Genomic DNA, 25,436 nt, shown 5'->3' with positions numbered 1-25,436 from the left:
ATGAATAACCAAAATCTTTTGTAGGTTTTCTAGCGAAAAACTGTGGTGCTTGTCAGTCAGAATAAATCTATATGCTGAAAAAGAACGTTCTACATCAACAGATGACTTGACTTTCGGCACATGTTGGACAGGAATGCTGCAGTCAGGGGTGCTGAATTTTCCACTAAGTATGTCGGCAGCTGCACACAACTCCTTCATTCCAGTGTTCTTCTGCAAAACCGTTTGCATTTTTGCCCGTACTTTTTCCCCTACTTCACCTGGTACTTCATTAATTTTCATTTTGCCTTCCTCAAGCAAAGAAATATTGTCGTAGATAGGTCTCCCTGAGCCTTCTGATTGGGAAATTATTCTTGCCATAAATGTGTAGTGGGCCCTAATGTAAGATAATTCCCGTTCTAAAGAAGAATCTTTGAGTAACTCCATTGCTGCGGTTACGGATGCAGCATCCTCCGGTATATTTTCAACCACCTTCTGGACAGCTGAGAGATGTGTACTATAGTATTCTGCTGCTATCAGCCACGTGCCCCAGTGGGTGACAGCAGGCTCTGGCGGCAATGGGACATCAGGAAGCTGTTCTTTGAATGCCTGTATTCTTGATGATGCCTTAACAAAAATTTTCTGCACCATAGACATTACTTTATTTACTTTAGGAAATTGTGGCCTTACTTGCTCTGCTATGTGGTTGATCCCATGCACTACACAAGTTACGTGCAGCATCAATGGGTAGAACAGTTTTAATAGTTGAAACGCTGCTATCATATATGCAGCAGCATCAGTGATGGTGAGAAGCACCTTATTCTCATCCACTCCGTTTGGGTATAGTACCTTAAACCCATTGTTCACAAACTGTGCTATTGTTTGTTGGTTAGTTTTTGCAAGCTGTTTTGTGTTAATCAAATGAGCCTAGGATGAAGCATCTGGATCTAGCTTGCAAATAATCAGGTTTGCAATGTAACGGCCAAGACTGTCAGTAGTTTCATCCACAGAAATCCATATACAAGATTCTCCAACATCTTCTCGGATTCTGTGCAATGCAGCATTGTAAGCTGAATCCACATAATTCTTATGTAAAGTTGACTCTGCAGGAATAGACTGATGGCAGTACTTCTCAAGAAAACCTCTGAAAATAGGGTGTTCTAGTTTCCGAAAGGAGATGTTTGCTGCCACAAGTGCATGACATAAATCACTGCAGAACTTGTTTTTTTCGGAGGATTCACCAGATTTTTTGGTTAAAAGAGTTTGCTTCAATTTTGACTTTCGCTCAACATTAGCTTTACGCGCGATTCCATCTGCATGCTGAGTTTAGTGAGATTTCTTAACACTCGAAACCTAATACGAGAGAAAAGGGAAATGCAGTTTAGAATCGCATATAAATAGTATTTCGTATTACTAAAGGATAGCCATAAAAAAGAATCCTAAGCGACAGGAAAATAAAAAGTCTAAGAAAAACATCAACTAACCTCTTTGTTGCATACTTGGCAGAAAATAATTTTCCCATCTCTTTTATAATGCGGAAAATCTTGCAGCCACTGCCTTATGTGATTAGACTTTGAACTAGCTATTTTCGGCATGGCGTAGTATTCTCACACAGAAACTAGAATTTGTTTTGCACTTAGAATGTCAGTAACACTTAACACGTCGGTCGCTATACAATGTACTGATTTGTTTTCGCTGGGAAAAAGTGAACGATGACCTGTTTTCTTTCCTTTTACTGCGGTGCATGGGAGTGGTAGAGGAAGTACCGTACTCGTTGCTGGACATATGGCATCTGACAGATGGTCACCCCTTCTGAACAAACGAATGGAGTCTACCGGTGCTTCAGATGAAAACGTCTCACTACTGGCACATTATTTTTCGAACCGCAAAATTCACGTAGAATCTTTCACAAAACAGAGTAGTTTGATAGGACTGCCTATAGACAGCAACGAGAAAATTTGCGAAGGGCAGTAATGTAGCTATAGAGGGCGACTACGATTGACATTGTGATTTTTTAATCCGTGCTCAGCTTAAGGCCTATGAAACCGTTTCTTTGCGAAAATACACAGCTGGCCAGAATTCTACGAACGAAATATTTTCAAATATAACATTTAGTACTCCCACGTTCGATTCTAATGTGTAACTCAAATCTTTGACCGGTTCCCATTCGCTCACCGAAGCTAGCACTGTCGCGCTCGGCGCGTACTTGGATGGATGACCATTCAACCGTGCCGAGTGCGGTTGATAGTAAGGCAAGCAAAGGAATTGTAAACAGTCTCTAATGACCTTCACCTTCGACGAGATGTAAAGCCCTAAGTTTACTTCCTTTTTCTAATTTTCGAAAATACAAGAACTCTATGTCAGATTAACGAAATAGGTACTTTTTAGGATTTCGATGCCGAAATAGGCAAAATTAGGCGTCAACGTCGAAATACGCAATTTTAGGTCCTATAGAACTAACGGTATTCAGTTTAGTTAGTCATGATACGCATATGTACCAACTTACATGCAAATTGGAGCTTAGTAAAAAAATAGGTTTTAGCCTAAAGATCCGTGATCTATTTTTTACATATGAATAATAAAACACCTATAAAGAGTATTTGGTATTAACAGGGATAGCGATATAAAAAAGACCAAAGTGTTAGGCAAATACGAAGCATGAGCGCATATCAACTAGCCACCTAGCTGCACGCTGGGCAGACAATATTTTTTTCCATCTGTCGTATAGTGTGGAAAAATTTGGAGCCACTGTGTTATATGTTGAAATAGGCACTTTTTAGGATATTAAAGCCGAAATAGGCAAAAATAGGCACTAACGTCGAAATAGGCTTTTTTAGGTCCTATAGAATTAACGCTTTTAAGTGTAAATAGTCATGAAACGCATAAGTACAAATTTTTATGCAAATAGGAACTCAGGAACAAAATAGGTTTTTACCTAAAATCCACGGTCTACTAATAACCACTGCAGTGCCTGATTTAATTTGACTGCATTCCATTATCTTTGTTTTGCTTTTGTTGCTACCCACTTCTTTTCAAGACATTATCCATTCAATTCAACTGCTCTTCCAAGTTCTGTGCTTTCTCTGATGGAATTAAAATACATGGGGAAACCTTAAAGTTTTTATTTCTTTTCCTTGAATGTTAAGTCCTTTTCCAAATTTCTCCTTCATTTTCTTTACTACTTGATCAATGTGCAGATTGAATGTCAGGTATAGGCTATAACCTTGTCACAACCTTCTCAACTGCTGGTTTACTTTCACTCTTGTACCTGTAGTCTTATTTATGTACAAGGTGTGTGGAACATTTTTCTCCCTGTATTTTATCTCTGCCTTACCATTATATAATCAATCTGAAATCTTCTAGTGCCTCTAGGTCTCTTCCACATGTACAACCTTCTTACATGATTCCTGAACCAAGTGTTAGTAACGATTAAATTACTCTCTGTATGAAATTCCCCTTTCATTCATTTCCCCTTTCATTCATTTCCCCTTTCATTCATTTCCCCTTTCATTCATTTCCCCTTTCATTCATTTCCCCTTTCATTCATTTCCCCTTTCATTCATTTCCGCTGGTTTGTATTTTCCTACTGTCTAATTACAGTCCCCATAATTCGTAGTATGCAAATATAAATACGAAAATCACCTAATATGGCACTTCAGCTTTTCAAACACGTGAATCAACATGAACATGTCTGTCTGCTTTCATCAACAAATTATTCATGGTCCAGTCACATTAATGTCACCACTGCCTATGTTCATCATCAACATGCACTAATGACTCTCAGACAACAGGTGGCAGCACCACCTGTAGAGGGTGTACAAAGCATGTTGGAAGAATGCGGAAAACAGTGTGGTCATTTCCATAATGTAGAAATAGAGTGATTTATCTGACGTCCAAAAGGGCATGATCATTGACTTTTGGTCCAGGGGTGGAAGCATTTCTGAACTGGCTAAGTTTGTAAACTGTTAATGTGCTGCTATCGTTAAAGTATACCATGCATAGCAAAATAGCATTATCCAAAAGAGGCACAAAAACAACTTTGGTGTACCATAGTCCATAAACAGCTGATGAACGGTGGCTGCGGAGATGTGTACAGGCAGGTAGACGTGCAACTGTTGAGCAACTGACAGCCTGGATGAAGCAAGGATCTACCAACAGTGTCTCCTCAATGACATTTCAGTGAACGTTGCTTTGTCTGGGCCTTTGCAGCAGTAACCTGGTTCATGTACCCATGCCAACTGCTGTTCATCGGCACAGAAGGCTGCGATTTGCATGTCAGTACTGCAACTGGACGTAACTGAGTGGCAGCTGGTGGCCTTATCAGATTAATTACATTTTATGCTCTGTTGGACAGATTGCTATTGGTGTGTACAGCATGAAATGTCTGAAAGCAAACACTCTGGAACCAAGAGGGAGCATTATAATGTGGTGAATGTCTTCGTGGCCTTATCTCATCATTTTGAAAGGCACAGTGGATCAACACAAGTATGCATCTATCCTTGTCCACCCCTACAGCCAGTTGCTTTTCCTCAGCATGATGACAGCTGCCAGCAGGACAGTGGAACACGTCACACTGCTCACAGTGTATGTGCAGGATTTAAGGAACACGAGGATGAGTTTACCATACTCTCCTGGCCACCCAAGTTGCATGATTTAAATTCAATAAAGAATTTGTGGGACCATTTCAATCAGACTGTTTGCGCCATTAATCCTCAACTGAGAAACCTACTGCAGCTGGCCACAGCACTGGAATTGAGGTGGCTCCACATCCCTGTTGGTACCATCTAGAATGTCATTGACTCTCTTTCTGCTTGTCTTGTGCTGCAAAAGATGGTTATTCAGGCTTTTGACGGGTGGTCACATTAATGTGAGTGGATAGTTTAGCATAGGACATGTGATGTCATCCAAACTTGCTTCTGCTGGTAAAACAAATCACTGAAAATGTTTATTTCAATATTTATTCAATATTATTTGTACTATTTTATGAAAGCAGTTTGTTGTGATAGCCTGATCTATTCTATGGCCCGAGATCTAGGTTGGGTTCAGTTGTGACAGTTTGTCTGTGAGTTTGCAAAACCAGTGAATATGGTTCTGTCGGAAGCTATTGGTCGGTTCTGTAAGAAACTTTCGGTCACATATACTTGAGTATTGCTCACCAGTGTGGGATCCGTATCAGATCGGGTTGACGGAGGAGATAGAGAAGATCCAAAGAAGAGCGGCGCGTTTCGTCACGGGGTTATTTGGTAGCTGTGATAGCATTACAGAGATGTTTAGCAAACTCAAGTGGCAGACTCTGCAAGAGAGGCGCTCTGCCTCGCGGTGTAGCTTGCTCGCCACATTTCGAGAGGGTGCGTTTCTGGATGAGGTATCGAATATATTGCTTCCCCCTACTTATACCTCCCGAGGAGATCACGAATGTAAAATTAGAGAGATTCGAGCGCGCGCGGAGGCTTTCAGACAGTCGTTCTTCCCGCAAACCATACGCGACTGGAACAGAAAAGGGAGGTAATGACAGTGGCACGTAAAGTGCCCTCCGCCACACATCGTTGGGTGGCTTGCGGAGTATAAATGTAGATGTAGATGTAGATTACTTGTGCAGTACGGTTTATTTTGTTTCATCTATCATATGCAATGACTGATGTTTGTGTGGTATCACATATCCTGTGCTGTGGTTGGCTGATTTTAGGAGTAGTGGGAAGGATCTTGGGTATGATGTCCCTGATTTTATAGATAATCAAAGCCCTAAGCAGGATGTGGTTCAATTGTTCCAGTCCAGGGTGATGAGGGGGATGCTCCTTTTTAGTTGACTCTTGGGTGTGGTGAGAGGATTGGTGCTGTGTGGAGGTATGGCATGGTAAACCTGTTTATGGACTAGGTTTGTCTTTTTTGTTTTTTAGGGGTGGAGGAGGGGGGGGGGAGTTAGTGCCTGTGTTCCTTTCTGTGAAGGCCTTTGTGAGACCTTCATTATACTGAGCAAGGGAGTTCTTGTCACTGCAGATACGTCGTCCACCAGTGGTCGAGCTGTATAGGAGGGGGGGGGGGGCTTTTTTGTTGTAGAAGGGATGGCAGCAGTTGAAATACAGGCATTATTTGTGGTATTGTGCTTAACGTGGACAGAGGTATATATGGCGCCATCAGTGAGATGGAGGTCAATATCCAGGAAGGTGGCACATTGGGTTGAGGAGGGCCAGGTGAAGTGGATGGGAGAGAAGTTGTTGAGGAAGACCAGGTGAAGCATATGGGAGAGAAGGTGTTGAAGTTGTGAAGGAGTGAGGATAGGGTGTCTTGACCCCAAGTCCATATTCTGAAGATATCATCAATGAAACTGAACCACACTAGGGATGGGAAGGTCTATGAGGCTAAGTGGGTTTCATCTAGATGACCCGTAAATAGGTTGACATAGGAGGGTTCCATGCGAGTGCTCATAGCTGTGCAGTTTTTTACACACACACACACACACACACACACACACACACACACACACACACACACACACAGCGCGCTGGGTGAGGGAGTGTCAATCGCGGTAAGGGCTTGAGGGATTTTGATGACTCATTACGACATTGGTGGAGTCCTTGCTTGCGAACCTTCCCCAGGCCCTTTCCTTAGAACACAAACCTTTCAGCAGAAGAAAGGACAGCCAAACACAACTCTAGAACAGATCCTGACGTAATCATCCTCGTGCAGATAAAGGATCCACCACTGCCATGGTGAGTTGCAGTGACAACCTGGTAGAAACCCCCCCGCCAACTGTTTGACACCTTCACATACGAGCTCTTCCATAATGATTGCATACCAGAAGTCCTACATAACCTGAGATCCCTCCTAAAATCAGTAGGCCCATCCTAGAACCTCTCCCCTGAGTCCACCTCTCTCCTCACTCCAACGACACACCACATACCCACCCTCTACAAGTAATTATAATTAATGCATTATTTTGAATATTTAGTATTGCCAAGTAATTTCACTGATATTTGTAAATTCTTTGCTTATTTTTAGCATTATGCACAGCAACATCTTTGTCAGAAATGTTAGACAGTTGACTAATTATCCAAAATGCAAGTAACAAAAATAAATATTTAGTTAAACAATTGACAAATTAGTTTGGTTTTTGCTTCTGTCACTGTACTTTTATCCCCTTATCTAGTTTTCGGTGATTAATCAGAAGTTCAAAACAAAAATAAAAACCAGTAACGTTCATAAATAAATATAGTACTAGAAGTGGTGATTTACCATGTCCAGCCTTGAGTGTCTTGCAGAAAGAAATGTTGTATCTGACAGTAAATCTCTTTGTCCACTCGACAAGTGATTTCTGTCTAGTAGATCATGCACGTACACATGATAAATGAGATCGTCATCAAATTTCCATCAGGTGATTGTGTTTTTGCTCACTTAGATTGAGATAGAAGTCTATTTCTAAATGAACAGCATACATCCTTATTTTTCACAGAGAAAATATATTTTATACGTAAATCAAGTGACATGTTGCGCAGCATAGTGAGGGATTTTCTGTGCAACATACAAGTAATGTAACTCGCACATTTTGGTCAGGAAGTATGTTATCGAATGAATGAAGGAAGGCAGGTCAAAAACAATATGTAATGAAGAAACTGTGTAGTTTATGGTGGGTAGATTTATTAGCTTTTGTGAGTATAAGTAATGATCTCACATCAGTGCGATGGTGTTCATTTAGATGGAAAGAATTATCCTTAACACAGATCATTGCATTAGAAAAGCTTTTATGTATGTTCACTGGGTATTGTTGTGGTATAATGATCTCAGCATCCTTGAAATAGAAAACTTACCAGGTTGTCTTAGTTGCCATAATGGAGATGTACATAAATTTGGAGCTGTTGATGCGTATTCACTTGCAACAGTGTAACACTGAATTTGTTAACATTGCAATTTAAAATAGTCTGTATTATTGGAGTCAAGTGTGATGCAGTTTGTTAGTTACTTAAACACTGAGCCTATGACTTACCATACAAAAGCGCTGGCAGGTCGATAGAAACACAGACACATACATACACACAAAATTCAAGCTTTCGCAACAAACTGTTGCCTCATCAGGAAAGAGGGAAGGAGAGGGAAAGACGAAAGGAAGTGGGTTTTAAGGGAGAGGGTAAGGAGTCATTCCAATCCCGGGAGAGGAAAGACTTACCTTCTACATCTACATCTACATCTACATCTACATTGATACTCCGCAAGCCACCCAACGGTGTGTGGCGGAGGGCACTTTACGTGCCACTGTCATTACCTCCCTTTCCTGTTCCAGTCGCGTATGGTTCGCGGGAAGAACGACTGTCTGAAAGACTCCGTGCGCGCTCTAATCTCTCTAATTTTACATTCGTGATCTCCTCGGGAAGTATAAGTAGGGGGAAGCAATATATTCGATACCTCATCCAGAAACGCACCCTCTCGAAACCTGGCGAGCAAGCTACACCGCGATGCAGAGCGCCTCTCTTGCAGAGTCTGCCACTTGAGTTTATTAAACATCTCCGTAACGCTATCACGGTTACCAAATAACCTAGTGACGAAACGCGCCGCTCTTCTTTGGATCTTCTCTATCTCCTCCGTCAACCCGACCTGGTACGGATCCCACACTGATGAGCAATACTCAAGTATAGGTCGAACGAGTGTTTTGTAAGCCACCTCCTTTGTTGATGGACTACATTTTCTAAGCACTCTCCCAATGAATCTCAACCTGGTACCCGCCTTACCAACAATTAGTTTTATATGATCATTCCACTTCAAATCGTTCCGTACGCATACTCCCAGATATTTTACAGAAGTAACTGCTACCAGTGTTTGTTCCGCTATCATATAATCATACAATAAAGGATCCTTCTTTCTATGTATTCGCAATACATTACATTTGTCTATGTTAAGGGTCAGTTGCCACTCCCTGCACCAAGTGCCTATCCGCTGCAGATCTTCCTGTATTTCGCTACAATTTTCTAATGCAGCAACTTCTCTGTATACTACAGCATCATCCGCGAAAAGCCGCATGGAACTTCCGACACTATCTACTAAGTCATTTATATATATTGTGAAAAGCAATGGTCCCATAACACTCCCCTGTGGCACGCCAGAGGTTACTTTAACGTCTGTAGACGTCTCTCCATTGATAACAACATGCTGTGTTCTGTTTGCTAAAAACTCTTCAATCCAGCCACACAGCTGGTCTGATATTCCGTAGGCTCTTACTTTGTTTATCAGGCGACAGTGCGGAACTGTATCGAACGCCTTCCGGAAGTCAAGAAAAATAGCATCTACCTGGGAGCCTGTATCTAATATTTTCTGGGTCTCATGAACAAATAAGGCGAGTTGGGTCTCACACGATCGCTGTTTCCGGAATCCATGTTGATTCCTACATAGTAGATTCTGGGTTTCCAGAAATGACATGATACGCGAGCAAAAAACATGTTCTAAAATTCTACAAGAGATCGACGTAAGAGATATAGGTCTATAGTTTTGCGCATCTGCTCGACGACCCTTCTTGAAGACTGGGACTATCTGTGCTCTTTTCCAATCATTTGGAACCCTCCGTTCCTCTAGAGACTTGCGGTACACGGCTGTTAGAAGGGGGGCAAGTTCTTTCGCGTACTCTGTGTAGAATCGAATTGGTATCCCGTCAGGTCCAGTGGACTTTCCTCTATTGAGTGATTCCAGTTGCTTTTCTATTCCTTGGACACTTATTTCTATGTCAGCCATTTTTTCGTTTGTGCGAGGATTTAGAGAAGGAACTGCAGTGCGGTCTTCCCCTGTGAAACAGCTTTGGAAAAAGGTGTTTAGTATTTCAGCTTTACGCGTGTCATCCTCTGTTTCAATGCCATCATCATCCCGTAGTGTCTGGATATGCTGTTTCGAGCCACTTACTGATTTAACGTAAGACCAGAACTTCCTAGGATTTTCTGTCAAGTCGGTACATAGAATTTTACTTTCGAATTCAATGAACGCTTCACGCATAGCCCTCCTTACGCTAACTTTGACATCGTTTAGCTTCAGTTTGTCTGAGAGGTTTTGGCTGCGTTTAAACTTGGAGTGGAGCTCTCTTTGCTTTCGCAGTAGTTTCCTAACTTTGTTGTTGTACCACGGTGGGTTTTTCCCGTCCCTCACAGTTTCACTCGGCACGCACCCGTCCAAAACGCATTCTACGATTGCCTTGAACCCTTTCCACAAACACTCAACATTGTCAGTGTCGGAACAGAAACTCCCGCTCTGATCCGCTAGGCGGTCCGAAATCTGCCTTCCATCACTCCTGCTAAACAGACAAACCCCCCTCCCCCCCCCTCATACCCCCACCAACTTCCACATTCAGGGATGCTGCAACGGCCCCACGATCACTGATTCCCTGCTCTGTACATACAGATTCGAAAAGCTCGGGTCTGCCTGCCATCAGCAGGTCCAAGATGTCACCCCCACGAGTCGGTTCCCCGTCCAATTGCTCGAGGTAACTCTCGGATAGTGCACTCAGTACAATGTCACTCGATGCTCTGTCCCTACCACCCGTCCCAAACATCTGAGTGTCCCAGCCTACATCTGGCAAATTGAAATCTCCACCCAAGACTACAACATGCTGAGAAAATTCACGCGAAATGCATTCCAAACCTTCTCTCAGCCGTTCTGCCACTAATGCTGCTGAGTCGGGAGGTCGGTAAAAGGAGCCAACTACCAACCTAGCTCGGTTGTTTAGTGTAACCTCCACCCATAATAATTCACAGGAACTATCCACCTCCACCCCACCACAGGACAAACCACCACTAACAGCGACGAACACTCCACCACCGGTTGCATGCAATCTATCCCTTCCAAACACCGTGTGCACCCTTGTAAAAATTTCGGCAGAACCCATCTCCGGCCTAAGCCAGCCCTCCGTACCTTAGGGGCAAAAAAGGAAGGGTATACACTCGCGCGCGCACACACACACACATATCCATCCACACGCATACAGACACAAGATACACTTTTTCAATCAGTAATGTCTAGAACTGTGATAACTCTAGTTGCTGTGTTGTGCAGATAATTATAAGCTGATCCATGGGCCATTAGAGCAATTTAAGTTGTTTTCCTTGGCTGTGAAATTTGAGTGATTTGAATACTTGACTTCAGGCTCTTATTGCCAGCGTATCCTATTGCACCTTAAACCAGATTATCTGAGGAGTGAAACCTGTGCGCAGACATGTAATACTTGTGCCTTATGCAAAGTCCTGTGTTTATATAACCTACTCTTTGTATTTGTGAATGGCTCTTGTATTTGTGTATGGTCTTGCCTTGCAAATATAATGTTTTCTACCTTAATTTGATGGTACAAGGTGTAAAAATATGAAATGCGGATTTCAGACAACAGATTTCACAGTTTGTTGTATGAAGATTTGACACTGCGCATTTTGTTGTGTCATCAACAAATGTCAGACATGCATGAGTGATAAATTGGAAAAGTATACACTATTGTTGTGTTGTGTTGTGTTGTGTTGTGGTTGTTGTTGTTGTTGTTGTTGTTCAATATGCGTCAAAATTTACACTGAACAAAGAACATTCACAGACAGCATTAATTTTTTTATTTTCACTTGGAGAAAATGCTGATGAATCATAGAAATTACTTCAAGAAGCTTATGGTGAACATGCTCTATCACAAGATACACGTGAATGATGGTTTTGGCATTTCAAAAATGGTGTCTTCAATGTTACAAACAAGGAATGTGGAAAACTGCAAAAAAAAAGTAAGATGTGGGGTTGGAAGCATTATTGCACGAAGATGATTCGCAAACTCAAAAACAACTTACTGAGCAATTGGGAGTTGGTCAACAAGCTGTTTCCAATTGGCTACGAGAGATGGGAAAGATTCCAAAGACCAGTAGATGGATACCGCATGAGTTGAATGACAGGTAAATGGAAAAGCGTAAAAACACAAGACATTTTGCTCGTTCGGTAAGAAAGGAAATAATTTTTGTATCGTATAGTTACAGGGGATGAAGTGGATTTATTTTGAGTATTCCAAATGCAAAAAATCATGGGTAGACCCAGACACACCATCCACACCATCCACATCGACCGCAAGACCAAATTGCTTTGGCAGAAAGACAATGCTGTGTGTTTGGTGGAACCAAAGGGGCGTTGTCTATTACAAGCTGTTAAAACCTGGGTAAATGGTTAATACAACAATTGACTGATTTGACCCATTCACTACTTTAAAAAAGGGCACAGTCATTTTTCTTCGTGACGATGCTCCTTCACATAAAGCAAAACCAGTTCACGACATGTTGGAAGCACTTGGCTGGGAAGTTCTACCCCATGCAGCTTGCTCACCAGACTTGGCTTCTTCCAAATACCACTCGTTTGCATCAATGGGACACGCATTTTCTGAGCAGCGCATTGTTTTATACGAAGACGTGAAAAAATGGCACGATAAATGGTTTGCAGCAAAAAGGGAAAATTTTTACTGGTTTAGCATTAACAAATCGCCTAAAAGATAGGAAAAATGTATAATAAACTATGGAGCATACTTTGAATAAAGCACTATTTGTCATTCTTCTGAATTTAAATTTTTTTTTTTTTTTAGACATAAATCCATATTTCATAATTGTGCACCTGGTAATGTGGCAATCACATCTGATCAATGGGTGAATGTCCATCTAATTAAACAAGTGGCTATGGTATTTTAATAGCAGAGTATCTGTCCTCAGCTCAATGGTTGGTTTGAACACCAAATTGCTTTACTAGGAATGATTCTACAGAAGGTGTTATTTTCTTAGCTTTCTCAGACTATAAATGGACCTACTCAATCATGTATAGGGGGACCTACAGCTTAACATGACCTCCAAACCATGGTGCACTTTTGACATTTTTCACATGAACAAATCTCTGCCAGATGTGAAAGAAGTTATAAGCAACAGAAGAAATCCTAGGACCATCTGGGTATTGAACATTAGACGTTACAACATAAAGTAGTCCCTTACCTATTGAACTACCAAACCCTACAGTATTTTTAATAAGAAAGAATTACATCTACATCTATACAACTGCTCCGAGACAAAAAAATTGCTGAGACATCAACGTGAGTTCAGTATAATGCTCCTCAAGCCTCTGTAGCGTGGTTCTGGCTCCGAGACGTAGATAATTATACTGCTGAAAGATGCCATCTCCGTCGGGGCCGACGTCAAGCATGAAGGGATGAAGGGGGTTCGCAGCTGTCAACATGTACCCGGTTATTACCACAGGCCCCATGCAAGCGCAGGAAAATTTTTTCCATGGCGTAATACTGCTCCCACTACCCTGCTTCCATGGCGCGCTGCATGCACGTATTGAGCTGCCGTTCGCGTCCATGACGGCATTTGTGGAGATGATCAATGACATAGTGTAGCAAAAATGTGATTCACCTGAAGAGCTGACTCATTTCCATTGGTCGAAAGTTGAATAACAATGGTCTCGAGCCCACTGCAGTCATATTTGATGATGTCGTTGTGTTAAAATGTGAACACGTAAGAAGGATCTCCTGTGGAGCTCAATGTTCAACGATGTACAATGCACAGTGTGCTCCAAAACACAAAGTATCAGCATTGTGCTCTTTCGGTAGAGATGCCACAGATCAGTATCTATCCTACTTTACAGAGCAGACAATCCTCCAAACCCCACATTCTGTGAAGAGTCGTGGTTGTCCAGCCATTTAGCTCCTAGTGGTAGTTTCACTGTCATTCTACCTGTTTCTGTAGATGTTCACGACAGTAGCTGAACATTCAATGCCCTTCTCCAATTTTGAGATACTCGTTCACAGACTCTTTGTAATAATAATCTGCCCTTTGTTGATGTCGCTTATCTCAATGGATTTCCCCATTTGTAGCCCATATCTTTGTTAGGGTGATCCCCTGTCTGTGACTGCTCCACTTACATACTTTAGTTGCTGCATCACGTGCTCGCAACACCACCAGGTGGCATCCAATGTCGCGGTGGTTAGTGGTCATAAAGTTTCAGTTGATCTATGTATCTTGTCTAAGTCATTTTGCAATTTGGTTATCTTCTGATGACTTTATTAGATGGTAAATGACAGCATCATCTGCTAACAGTCTAAGATGGCTGCTCAGATTGTCTCCCTAAATCATTTATATAGATTAGGAGCAGCAGAGGGCCTACAACACTTCCTTGGGGAACACCAGACATCACATCTGTTATACTCAATGACTTTGTCAGTTACTACGAACTGTGATCTTTCTGACAGTAAATTATGAATCCAGTCATACAACTGAGATGATACTCTATAGGCACGCAGTTGGAGTAGAACCCGCTTGTCAGAAACAATGTTCAAATCCTTCTGAAAATCTAGAAATACAGTGTTCTGACCTGTTTTGTATACCATGGGGAATCAGTTCCGTCTCTTATTAATTTGTTTGGTATAAATTTCTCAATTGCCACTGATACTATTTCTTGGAATTTAAGCCACATCTCATCTACACTTACGTAGTTTTATTTTTGGTGGATTTAGGTGTTATGGTATTCAGTCTTGCTACAGTGATCTTGTGGTCACTAAATCATATTTGCTCACGGTTATTTGTTGCTAAGAGGTCTCATATGTTATGGCAACCATGTAAACTTCGAGTGGACTCCTGAACTAATTGCTGGAAATAATTTTCAGAGAAAGTATTTAGTGCAATTTTGGATGATGTTTTATGCTAACCACTGACTTTAAATGTTTATTTTCATCATCATATCAAAGGTGGGTGGAAGTCACCACCAACTATAATTGAATGAGTTGGGTACATATTGTGAATGAGACTCAAGTTATCTTTGATTCTTTCAGGAAATGGATCATCTTACATTAGTGCAGTGTTTGTATTTGACAGTGTTTGTAAGTTCAGTGCAATGACACTGGGACATCTGGAGATTTGGGTCGATCCTGGAAGCGTGCTCAGTTAGCCATAGTGGTTAAGGTGACCGTTTGCTGCAACCAGGAAATACGGGGTCAACTTCCAGTGCAGCATAAATTTTCATGTTTCCAGTAAATTGTATAGCTGCTGTGGTACCACATTCACAGTTTACAAATACGTTTCAGGTATCATCTTAGGCAGAGGGTCGATGAAGGAACCAACTATTGATGTATTTTGGCTGTCAAGTATAACCTTTACCTGTACTAACTCAAGGAGACTATCTATCTCAATTTGACTAAAAGATAAACTACATGTGGTACACCTAATAGATAAGAAAACTAACTGCCCCTCCCTCCCTCCTTTTAATCTGACTGTATGTGTGTGTGTGTGTGTGTGTGTGTGTGTGTGTGTGTGTGGGTGGGGGGGGGGGAGGGGGGGGGGGAGAGTGCTAGGGAATTATTTGGACATGAAAGCTGCAGTGACAAAATGTGGATTAATTCTGGTAAGTCGGGTGTAATTCCAGATCAAAAGGAAAGGGTAGTACCTAGCCAGTACTAAAAGAAAGGAGAATCTGCTAAGGTAGTGTTTCAAGAACAAAGGATGTACTAACAGGGCAGTTCCACCTGCCATCAGCGTGGTTCAGGTTCGGAGGAGGTAGCACTGTTGTGGGAGGCGGAGCAGGGGGGGGAGGGGGAGGGGGGGGGGGGAAGCTGCAAATGCCATGGATTTCAGATTAGCTGTTGAAGTCACTGGTACTATGGAGTGGAGCATGTTGAGCTACAGTACGGCTGAATCACAGTTAGTTGCACTTTAGTGGTGGGTATTCGTACAGTTAAACAGTTGTCAGACTCATAAAATACACTTCACAGTAAATGCAGCTCATCTGATACATAAGCTGACTGCTTTCCGGTATGGTTCTACTTTCAAATGGGTAGGAAATACCTGTCACTATACTGCAGTAGATGATGACGGATGGCTGCATATAACAGGTCTTACACCTCGTGTATCCGTAGAGTAATGACACTTGATGGGCAGGATTGGGAGCAGGACTTTGCATAGTGATGGATTCGGATACTATGTAGGTTGAGTGATAAGTGGAATGAGTGTAGCATTTTGTGCAGAATGTCCCTTATCATAGTGCACAATGAGAGGTGATCAAAGCTCTAGTAAAAGATATAGTTGAGTTTCTCAAGGGTATTATTGCTTGATAAGGGGTATAAAGGAGAAGGGAACTTTTCATAGTGAAGTAAATAGCTGCTGGGCATTTTCTGAAGTGCTAGCCAGTGCACTCAAATGCTTCAGTGGGAAAGGTTTACCCATGTCACATGATATGTGGAAGAGCAGCCTTCATACTACAAGGGCGTGTTGAAAAATAATGCCCCCCAATTTATGGGAAAACTCATAAGGCTTTTTAAATAAAACAAATGTTATTAACATTCTGCATCTTTGTTTATTATGTCTACATATTTGCAGCCCCCTGCTACTAGACGGGCTCCGAATTGTAGCTTGCAATACGGCAGTGTGTAACGTAACTATGTTGGTGCACGAGAAACGGCATGCTGTAATCAGGTTTCAAATTTGAAGAGCTCCTCTGCACGTGAAGCACCTGTCCTTTAGCATGACAATGCCAGACCACACATAAGCACTGTAACATCAGCAACAGTTTGACATTTTGGGTTCACTGTCATTTCTCATCCTCCATTCACGTCCGACTTGGCCCTATCCAATTTTCATCTATTTTCAAAACTTAAAGAACACCTTCGAGAACACCATTTTGATAGTGATGAAGCTATGCAAGCAGAGCTGTGATTGTGGTTCTGTCAACAAAGTCAAAGTCAGACATTCTACAGTGAGGGCATTAACAAAGTGGTCTTTCATAATTCGGAGGCATTACTTTTCAACATGTCCCTCTGTGGATACAAGGAACAGAGCAAGAGGAGTCCTTTTAGTTGGTGAACGTTAATTGCATAGTGTGGAGCTTGCTGAAGTGGGGATGTTAGTGTGCCTCAAAGATATAGGTTTTAAACTGTAGGCCTTTCCAGAGGCAGATGTGGATTCTGACCACAATGTATTGGTTATGAACTGTAGAATAAAACTTCAGAAATTACAAAAAGGTAGGAAATTAAGGAGATGAGATCTGGATAAGTTGAAAGAGCCACAGGTTGTTGAGAAGGAAAGGAAATAAATACTTTGAGATTTGTTGATGTCATTGTAATTTAATCAGAGTCTGCAAAGGATTTGGAAAAACATTTGAATGGAATGTATAGTCCTGAAAAGAAACTATAAGATGAACATGAACAAAAGAAAACAATGGTAGTGGAGTGCAGTCACATTAAATCAGATGATTCTGAGAGAATTAGATTAGGAAATGAGGAACTAAAAGTAGAAGATGAATTTTGTTATTTGGGCCACAAAAACAACTGAAGATGTCCCAAGTAGAGAGGATACAAGACAGAGAGTGGCAACCGCATAAGAAATATTCCTAAAAAAAAGAGATATTTGTTAACATCTAATATCAATTTAAGTGTGTTTTCTAAAGGCATTTGTCTGGAGGTGCGTTGTGGATGACAAGCAGTGCAGACAAGAAAATAAAACCTTTTGAATAATTAACAGTAGACAGGTAGCACAAATAGTAAATGAAGTGGTACTGAATCTAAATTTTTGGGGGAGGGGGTGGGGGGATGGCAATTTATTGCACAACTTGACTAAAACAAAAAGATTGGTTTGTATGACACATCCTGAGGCATCAATGAGTTCTCATTTTAATAATGGAAGGAAGTAAGGGTGTAAAAATTGTAGTAGTAAACAAAGGGATGAGCACAGCAAGAAGGTATGTTGCAGTAGTTACATAGGGATGCAGAGACTTGCACAGTATATACTAGCATGAAGAGCTGCATCAAACAATTCTTTGGATTGAGGACCACAACAACAGATCTGTTGACAGTGACATGCCAGTTTTCAGTGAATAGTGTTTCCTGGATAACCTAAACTAAAGTTTGCGTACAGAGAGATTAGGCTGTATATTTTTCAGGTAGAAATTATTTTTGCTGCCAGTATCGGAACACAACTAACATCTTGTGATCGGCATATTTCAGTAACATTGATCTATTGTTTACAGCCTGGGCAAATGATACTATGCAGCCAGTATTAAAATAGACAAATTGTTCCAATGAATTATATGAAAAGACCGACTGTTCAGTCTCCAGGAAAAAGTTGCAACATCCAGCTGTTACCAAAATGCTTCACATGATATGGTTGCTCTTTCTATAAATATTGTATTAATCATAGACAGTTCATTGATGTTCGTTACTGGCTTCCCTACACATGGACATGGAGCTGTTGTTGTACATCTGTTAATTCATTTTGTTGCCATTTCTGTGAGTGATTCCCCCCCTCTTTCTACACTTCTTTTGTTGTTTTTCAGAGGCAGCTGACTGAAAGAGACCTTGAGGTATTATATTATCTGATGAATACATATTGCTTGTTTTATTGTCAGTTGTAGTTTGTTGTTTGGTAGTAGAAGATATGAAGTATTTTTGTATTATAAGAAAATTTTTGGGTGATGTTGTAGCTGGTAGGAAAAAAAACACTCATTACTTATTTCTTGTGGTATAGCACATGAAGAATGGAACTGTCCAGTGGATGTTCAATCAGGAGAAAATTGGAGGCGGTAACACAAGCTATGTGATAAAAGATCTTGAACCCAATACAGCATATTTTCTACGCCTTTATGCAAAAAACTCCATTGGAACAAGTAATTTTTATACTTATCCAACACCAGTCAGTACATTAGAAAAAGGTAAGTTTTATCTTCTGGAAATTAGTTCTAAAATTTCATCATGAGGATTTGTGTGTCCTGTGTGTCGAAATTGTTGTCTCCATTGCACAGACCTAGTCCTTTCCCATGGTTATAAGCAAGCTTAACACTTTTCACCACCATTGTGACATGTGTCCAACAATAGGTTATCAGAGAACCAGTGGGAATTTGGTGCACAGTATTGCTTTGTACCATGTGTCAAATTTCTTTGTGCAAAAACTGTTCCACATTGTATCACACATAAGAGAATCATTGTGACTGTCACTTGAAAGACCGAATTTGCATGTAATTATAATGAGCTTGTCATTGGGAATAATCAACTGAAATAACAAATATTTATAATCAAAAATATGATCCAAGAGCCTTTCTGAAAATATATATCGTAAATGAAAGTATAGGATTTCACAACCACAGGGACATATAGGATCTGTGACAAAACAACAGTGGGACACACATTTCCTATCCCTCACCACACTGGAAAATGAAATGGTGGGAAATAATTTTTTCATACTGTTACTTTTGATGATGACATCAAAATAATCATACATTAACACCTTTCACTCTGAAAAAAATTGGTAGTGAAGGGTTAAATGAAAAAAGTCCGTTAATACAACGTACCTGTTTAATCTATTGGGGAGCCAGCATCTGAACAGAACTCTTGCAGGATCAAATGTGTCAGAATTATCTGATTTTTTTTTCATCACTGACTTTTAAAGTTAAGGGCATGACATAATAGTAAGTAAACAAGAGTCGTTGAACAGTCTGTGCCTCAACATACCTGGCAGTTTAAAGAAGTTTTTGTAAACTTCATGCTTAAATATAAGTAAATACTGTTTGTTTCCTGTTTAAATTTTAAATATCTATTTTGTGATTGGTTTACTGACAGTCTGCAAAGACAGGGAATGAGGAAAAATGAAATTTGTTACTCTAGCTGTATGACTCTGATTATAATGTTTAATGCAGAAGTTAGTGTGATATAAGAGAGTGTAAGACTGCATGGAAAAAAGTATTGCTTCATCACATACAGTAGTGAAATCAGTATGAAGGCAGGATTTCTAGGAAAGTAGTGTCTGAAGCATACCTGTATTGAATTTATTATGGAACATGGAAGTAGTAGATACATATAAGACATAAACAGTCATGATGGAATTGCATAGTTTCTTTCATAACATGAGTAACAAAATACGGCATTAGCATTTCCTGGATGGAAAAGGGTATAAAGGTACTCATGTCCTGTTGTGTTATTGCATTGTTAGTGCTTTGTCCAACTCCATTCTTCCTAATTACATCAAAAATTCTCAGCATTGATTTTTTTAGTGTTTGTAGTTTTTGCAATGAAATTATCATGTACTCTTCTCGTTTTACTCTTTTCAGCTCGCATAAGACCTCAAATTGCCTTCATTGTGATAACATGCTTTGCAAGTATTCCCCAAGGGTTATCCATGGGATTAATATCCAGGCTACCTGGAGGCCAGGGCAAGATATCAATATCTTTATTGTCAAACCATTTTTCTTTGTGCAGAAACCTGCACAAATGCATTATCTTGATGAAACATTAGACTTTCGTTCCCTAGGTCCTCATACATTTTGATCCAGTCTGTCTGTAGCATCTCAGGTGTACATACAGTATTAGAGTTTGTTCTAGTGTTCGCCAAAGCATTGCATGTTTTATCGCTAGTGCAAAATGCTGGCAAATCATAACACTTTCATCACCAAAATTTCTGATCATTCTTACCTTTCGCTCTATTCTCTGCTCATTCCAGTCTTACTGAAATCCATCTGGACCATCTAAATTAAACTACGTGTCATCACTGAAGATCACTTTATCCCATTCTCAATTCCATGACATAAGTTTTTCAACAAACTCCAGTCAAGTCTGTCTGTGTTCGAGTGTTAGAGCAGGTTTCTACAGTTGTTTCTTGAATGCAAGTTGTTTTCAATTGACAAAATTTGCCACACGTGCAAATCAGCAACAAGTTGAGAAGAATAACAGTCTGTGGCCCTTGCTCTGTGCAAAAGTAACCATTTTGATGCCTTAAATAATTTTCTACTTTGTTCATATTTTCCGTCCTGTCCATATCGTGCACTGAATCTAACAAAATTATAATTCACTGTACTTGAACAGTTTAGCTTCTTGGCGATTTGACAATTAGAGAGTCCTATTTCCTTCTACGCACCAATTTTTGCTTTTTCATTGTGCAACAACTGTTTTCAGTGTGGCTATGTCGCAGTCATGGTTTATGTACACAATATGCACTGTCACTAATGGTGTCTGTTTCCTATCTGTAGGGAAGTCATATACACATACACTAACAGTGCATAGAGCTGACTGCCTTTATACTGAGTTCCACCTTCTACCACCTGAATCATTGATGTCTACTGACATTATATGCGACACCATTTGACCACATTTGTCATTATCCTGGATCTCATATTGCATATACACTGTGTGCATCTATTCCAACCAACAATGTTAATTTTCCTACAGATTTCCATACCTTTATACCATTTCCCACTACTGTATGAGGGCTTGCTGAAATAGCGCTTCTGAATTTTTTATGTGAAAACTCTTAAAGCTTTTTAGATAAAACAGGCGTTGTTGATATTCTATATCTTTATTCTTCTTGTGTACATATTTGCAGCCCTCTTCTGCTAGAGGGCTCTGAATTGTAGCATTGTAGCGTGTAATGTGACGGTGTGGTGTAACTGTGAAGGTGTGTGGAAGCAATGTACTGTAATTGAGTTTAGAATGCAAAGAGTTCATCCACATGTGGATCATCCTCTCCTTGAGAATGACAGTGCCAGACAACACAAGAAAATGGCTTTTATACAAAGATAAGATTTAACATTTGGTTGACAAGGTAATTAGCTGGTACAGGGATTGATGGTGTAGGATCTCACACTCACCATTTACAGCAACCATATAGTAACAGCTTCACAAGAGTGAGTTTTCCATCAATCTGACACCCTCAACAGCTAATTCATGGTGGACAACTATAATGTTTTCAGGTACTAGTTAAATTTAACTTGAATTCATTTTGCATATTTAAAATGTATGAGTAAGAATAGGTACAAAACAGTAGGGCATGTTATAACATTGGCCAGTATGAGATTACTAGTTAAATTACATTCCTCCAGCCTTTGCTAAGGTGTTGGGATAAATCATGACACATCTCATCATAAGCATATAATTGTACTTTTAATGTGCACACCTAACCAGCTGACTACTGTGACAATCTCCATGAAATCAAAGACGCCTGTAACTGTTTATATTGCCATCCTTTGTGAACACCCAAACGTCCCCAGGGAGTCTAACCTGATATGGAAACTTGTGTTGTATTCCAGTCTTAGTTTAATGTTGCTTGTTGGCTCAGTGCCAGATTACGTATCCAAAGTGTTAGGGCTCTATCTGTCATTTATTGCTTCTTTCATCTTTTGCAATGATTTGCTGATGTGAAAAATACCAAGTTGCACTGTTGTTTGCAGTCCATGTACACTCCTTATCACAACCTGGGTTGTTTATAGGATATCGATTATGGTTGTTCCACTTCATTTGTTTGTGTATTGTTACTACACTCATCTTGGTTAACTCGTGTGTGATACCTTCATCTGGGTCTGACCTCTACTTTTGCAAGCTTTTTACAGAAGTATAGGCCATAAAGTTGCCCAATACCCAGCATAGTAGTCAGTTCATGTGGTGGTAGCACCTGGATTGAATGAGGTATTTTTTCTCACTGAAGCTATTGTTAATTAATCTTTCAGTTGTTTCACAACCAGTTTTGTCTTTTTAAGCCATTGTCCTTTGATTATCTAAAAGAGTTATCAGTCATTGGTTGTGACGCCCCGAAAGTCTCTCTGGACAGATCTGAATGTTTCAGTGGAGATCATTATGACCTCAAGAACTTTCCTCCTTGGCCACACCATAGTAGGAAAAGAAAACCAAACAACTTATAGACACTTACTCCCCCCAATCCCTGGTTTGGAATTGAACTGATGGAAGGTCCTTTCTAACAACTAATCCAATATTATTTGTCTATAATATCAAAAATGTATTTGGAGAAACTTCCTCCCTCTTAATTGGAACACCAACTCCTACCCACACCAACTCCTATCCAGTCCTGAGCATTACTCTCTTAGAAGAAACTTGTTGACATACTTGTCATTGTAACACCCTATAAGAGTTGGAACATTGTATGAGATTTAATTTTTAATTGGGACTTACTACTGCAGGCAGAGGAGCACCACACACACACACACACACACACACACACACACACACACACATCTGGAGAAGAGTAGGGTCCACTCCATTGTCATGTATGCCAAGGCCTACCAGACCACAAGGTTAACGGTTGGGTATTCATCCTTACTTGTGAGGGGGATTTAATGCCTGAGGAAGTTAAAAATTGTGGTCTGCTGTTGTGATATGAAGCTATATTTCCCACCCTCAATATGGAGCTCTAAATGCTGATGACTTGGGCATGTGTCTTTCAGTTGTACGAACAACTTAATTTAGACTGGTGTGATTGGCCACTTCATGGGAACACCCCATGTGAGCAGCCACCATTCTGTGTCAGTTTTGGAGATGACCTGCCTCCCACCCCACCCCCCTCCCCCTTTGATAGCCAAAGTGAGCAGCTTAAGATCTCTGATTAATCATGGCCCAGTGGTATTGAATTTTGCCTCAACTGTGGCCATGTCATTTACTTACTCCCTCCATTCCATTGATATCAACTTCTGGTAGTTGTGCAAATAAATCAGCCTATGGGGGAGATAGCAACCCCCCCCCCCCCTCCTCTTGTGTTTCCTGCATCATCATATTTGGGCTCCTTGACTCTCCACACCCAGATGGAGCACCAGCATCCTTCAGCATCTACTGGTGACAGAGCTCTGTTTATTATTACGATCTCTGAGATTAAATCTATTTGTAGATGGGTCTGGCATATTATGATACCGAGCGAGGTGGCGCAGTGGCTAGCACACTGGACTCGCATTCGGGAGGACGACTGTTCAATCCCGTGTCTGGCCATCCTGATTTAGGTTTTCCATGATTTCCCTAAATCACTCCAGGCAAATGCCGGGATGGTTCCTTTGAAAGGGCACGGCCGACTTCCATCCCCGTCCTTCCCTAATCCGATGAGACCGATGACCTCGCTGTCTGGTCTCCTCCCTAAACAACCCAACCCAACCCCATATTATGATTTTTCAGCTTGTACACATCATACTATTATGATAGATGTCTATGGAGTGTGACCACAGCATGGGATGTTTGCCATCTTGTCCATGTGGCAACAATTGACTGTAGAGCTTTGTCCACAGTTGTTGATTCACTGTGAACAGTGTATCGCTCATGGGCTTCTCTCCATCAGTGGTCTAATGTTACTTACTGTGAGCTGGATAGAAGACCTGTGCCATTGCAACTTCGATTATCTATAAACTACATATGCCCATGACTGCAATGTGCACATGAATGCAGTCTTTGGCATGCTGAGTAGCAAAGTATAATGTTTTGAAACAATTCTTGCATCAACTTGTACTGCAGTGATGGCTTCATAAGCATTAATGCTACTGTGGGACTGAAAGTGGCAGCAAGTGTTGTTGAGAAGTGAATGATATCCCCACAAAGTGTGATAGTTTGGAACATTATTGGATACAATGTGATCTTGACTCCTATATATTGAGTGTAGTCGGAATGTGAATCACTGCATCAGGAAGGATTTAGTGCCCAAGAGACTGCTCATGTAAAGATAACTCAACAGGACAATGGCCTAACATATGATGAGGATCGCATAAACCTTCTTTGAAGACTTACAGGTACCATTGCTTTCCTCATCTGTGTGGTCCATCTTGATACATTACTCATAAAATAATCTGGAATGAGATTGCCTGGAAACTTCTTCATCACAGTCCATGGTTAATCACGGCATGTCCAGAAGGTAAGAACACTTCTGAGTCTCTGATGATTGAAGGGTATTTTTTTCCCAAAGCTGGCAGCACTGCATTCAAGGGCAAGATGTTGGTAGTAGAATGCACACTCATTTGTCGACTGAAAACTCTTGTTCTAGTGCCATGATGAAATGAGTGTCTCTGTTCCAAATTCCACAAACTTTAAGATGAGGAGCATTATCCAGTTTTGTCTTGCAGATGGAAATGTAATGTTCCAGATTTTTAACAAAATCAAATCTGTTTATGAGGGTAGTTTCAAGAATTCTGCTAATGTGTACAAGTGACGTAAGTTTAAAGCTGGCAGAACAAAGGAGTGGACATGCTTCAATCATGGCTGATGAGGTTCAGAACAAGATCAAAAATTTATTCATGGTGACTGTCAGTTGTCTTGACAAAAGTGAAAACAATGTTTCCTGAAGTCTCCAGATTGCTTCTGCATGAAATCATTACAGGACCATTTGGTTTTTGAAAACTGTTTCCCAGGTGGGCACCAAAACAATTCAAAGATAAATACAAAGTTAACAGAATTGCATCTTCCTGGAAATTTCTCAAGCTCTTTGAAGTGAAAGATGAACGGATCCTCGACCCAGTTGTGACTGGCAACGTAACATGAGTGACCCACTACATCCCTGAGGCGAAAATATAATCGATGCAGTGGCGACATACCTCCCACCACTGGGTAAAAAATTCAAAACCGTTGTTTCCTTTTGAAAAATCATCGCTCCTGTCTTTTGTGAGCATACAGGAAGTCTTCTCGTTGGATTTTTGCCCCATAGGAAACAATTAATGATGGACAGTGGTATGAAATCCTAAAAAATCTATGGAGGACAATGCAG

At 40.7% G+C, this 25,436-nt stretch overlaps 1 protein-coding gene across 1 annotated transcript in view; it reads left to right on the top strand.

The window, feature by feature from the left end:
• LOC124721224 (tyrosine-protein phosphatase 69D) overlaps positions 1-25,436 on the top strand; it is a 459,889-nt gene that overhangs the window by 111,674 nt on the left and 322,779 nt on the right. The window contains exon 7 of the mRNA XM_047246080.1: positions 18,453-18,636. Within this exon, the coding sequence (XP_047102036.1) occupies positions 18,453-18,636 (184 nt within the window). The remainder of the gene's footprint in view (positions 1-18,452; positions 18,637-25,436) is intronic.

This window comes from Schistocerca piceifrons, chromosome X (genome assembly GCF_021461385.2).
Source record: "Schistocerca piceifrons isolate TAMUIC-IGC-003096 chromosome X, iqSchPice1.1, whole genome shotgun sequence".
NCBI classification, from domain to species: Eukaryota; Metazoa; Arthropoda; class Insecta; order Orthoptera; family Acrididae; genus Schistocerca; species Schistocerca piceifrons.
The sequence above is the reverse complement of the archived record's forward strand: the minus strand, read 5'-3'. Positions and strand labels throughout refer to the sequence as shown.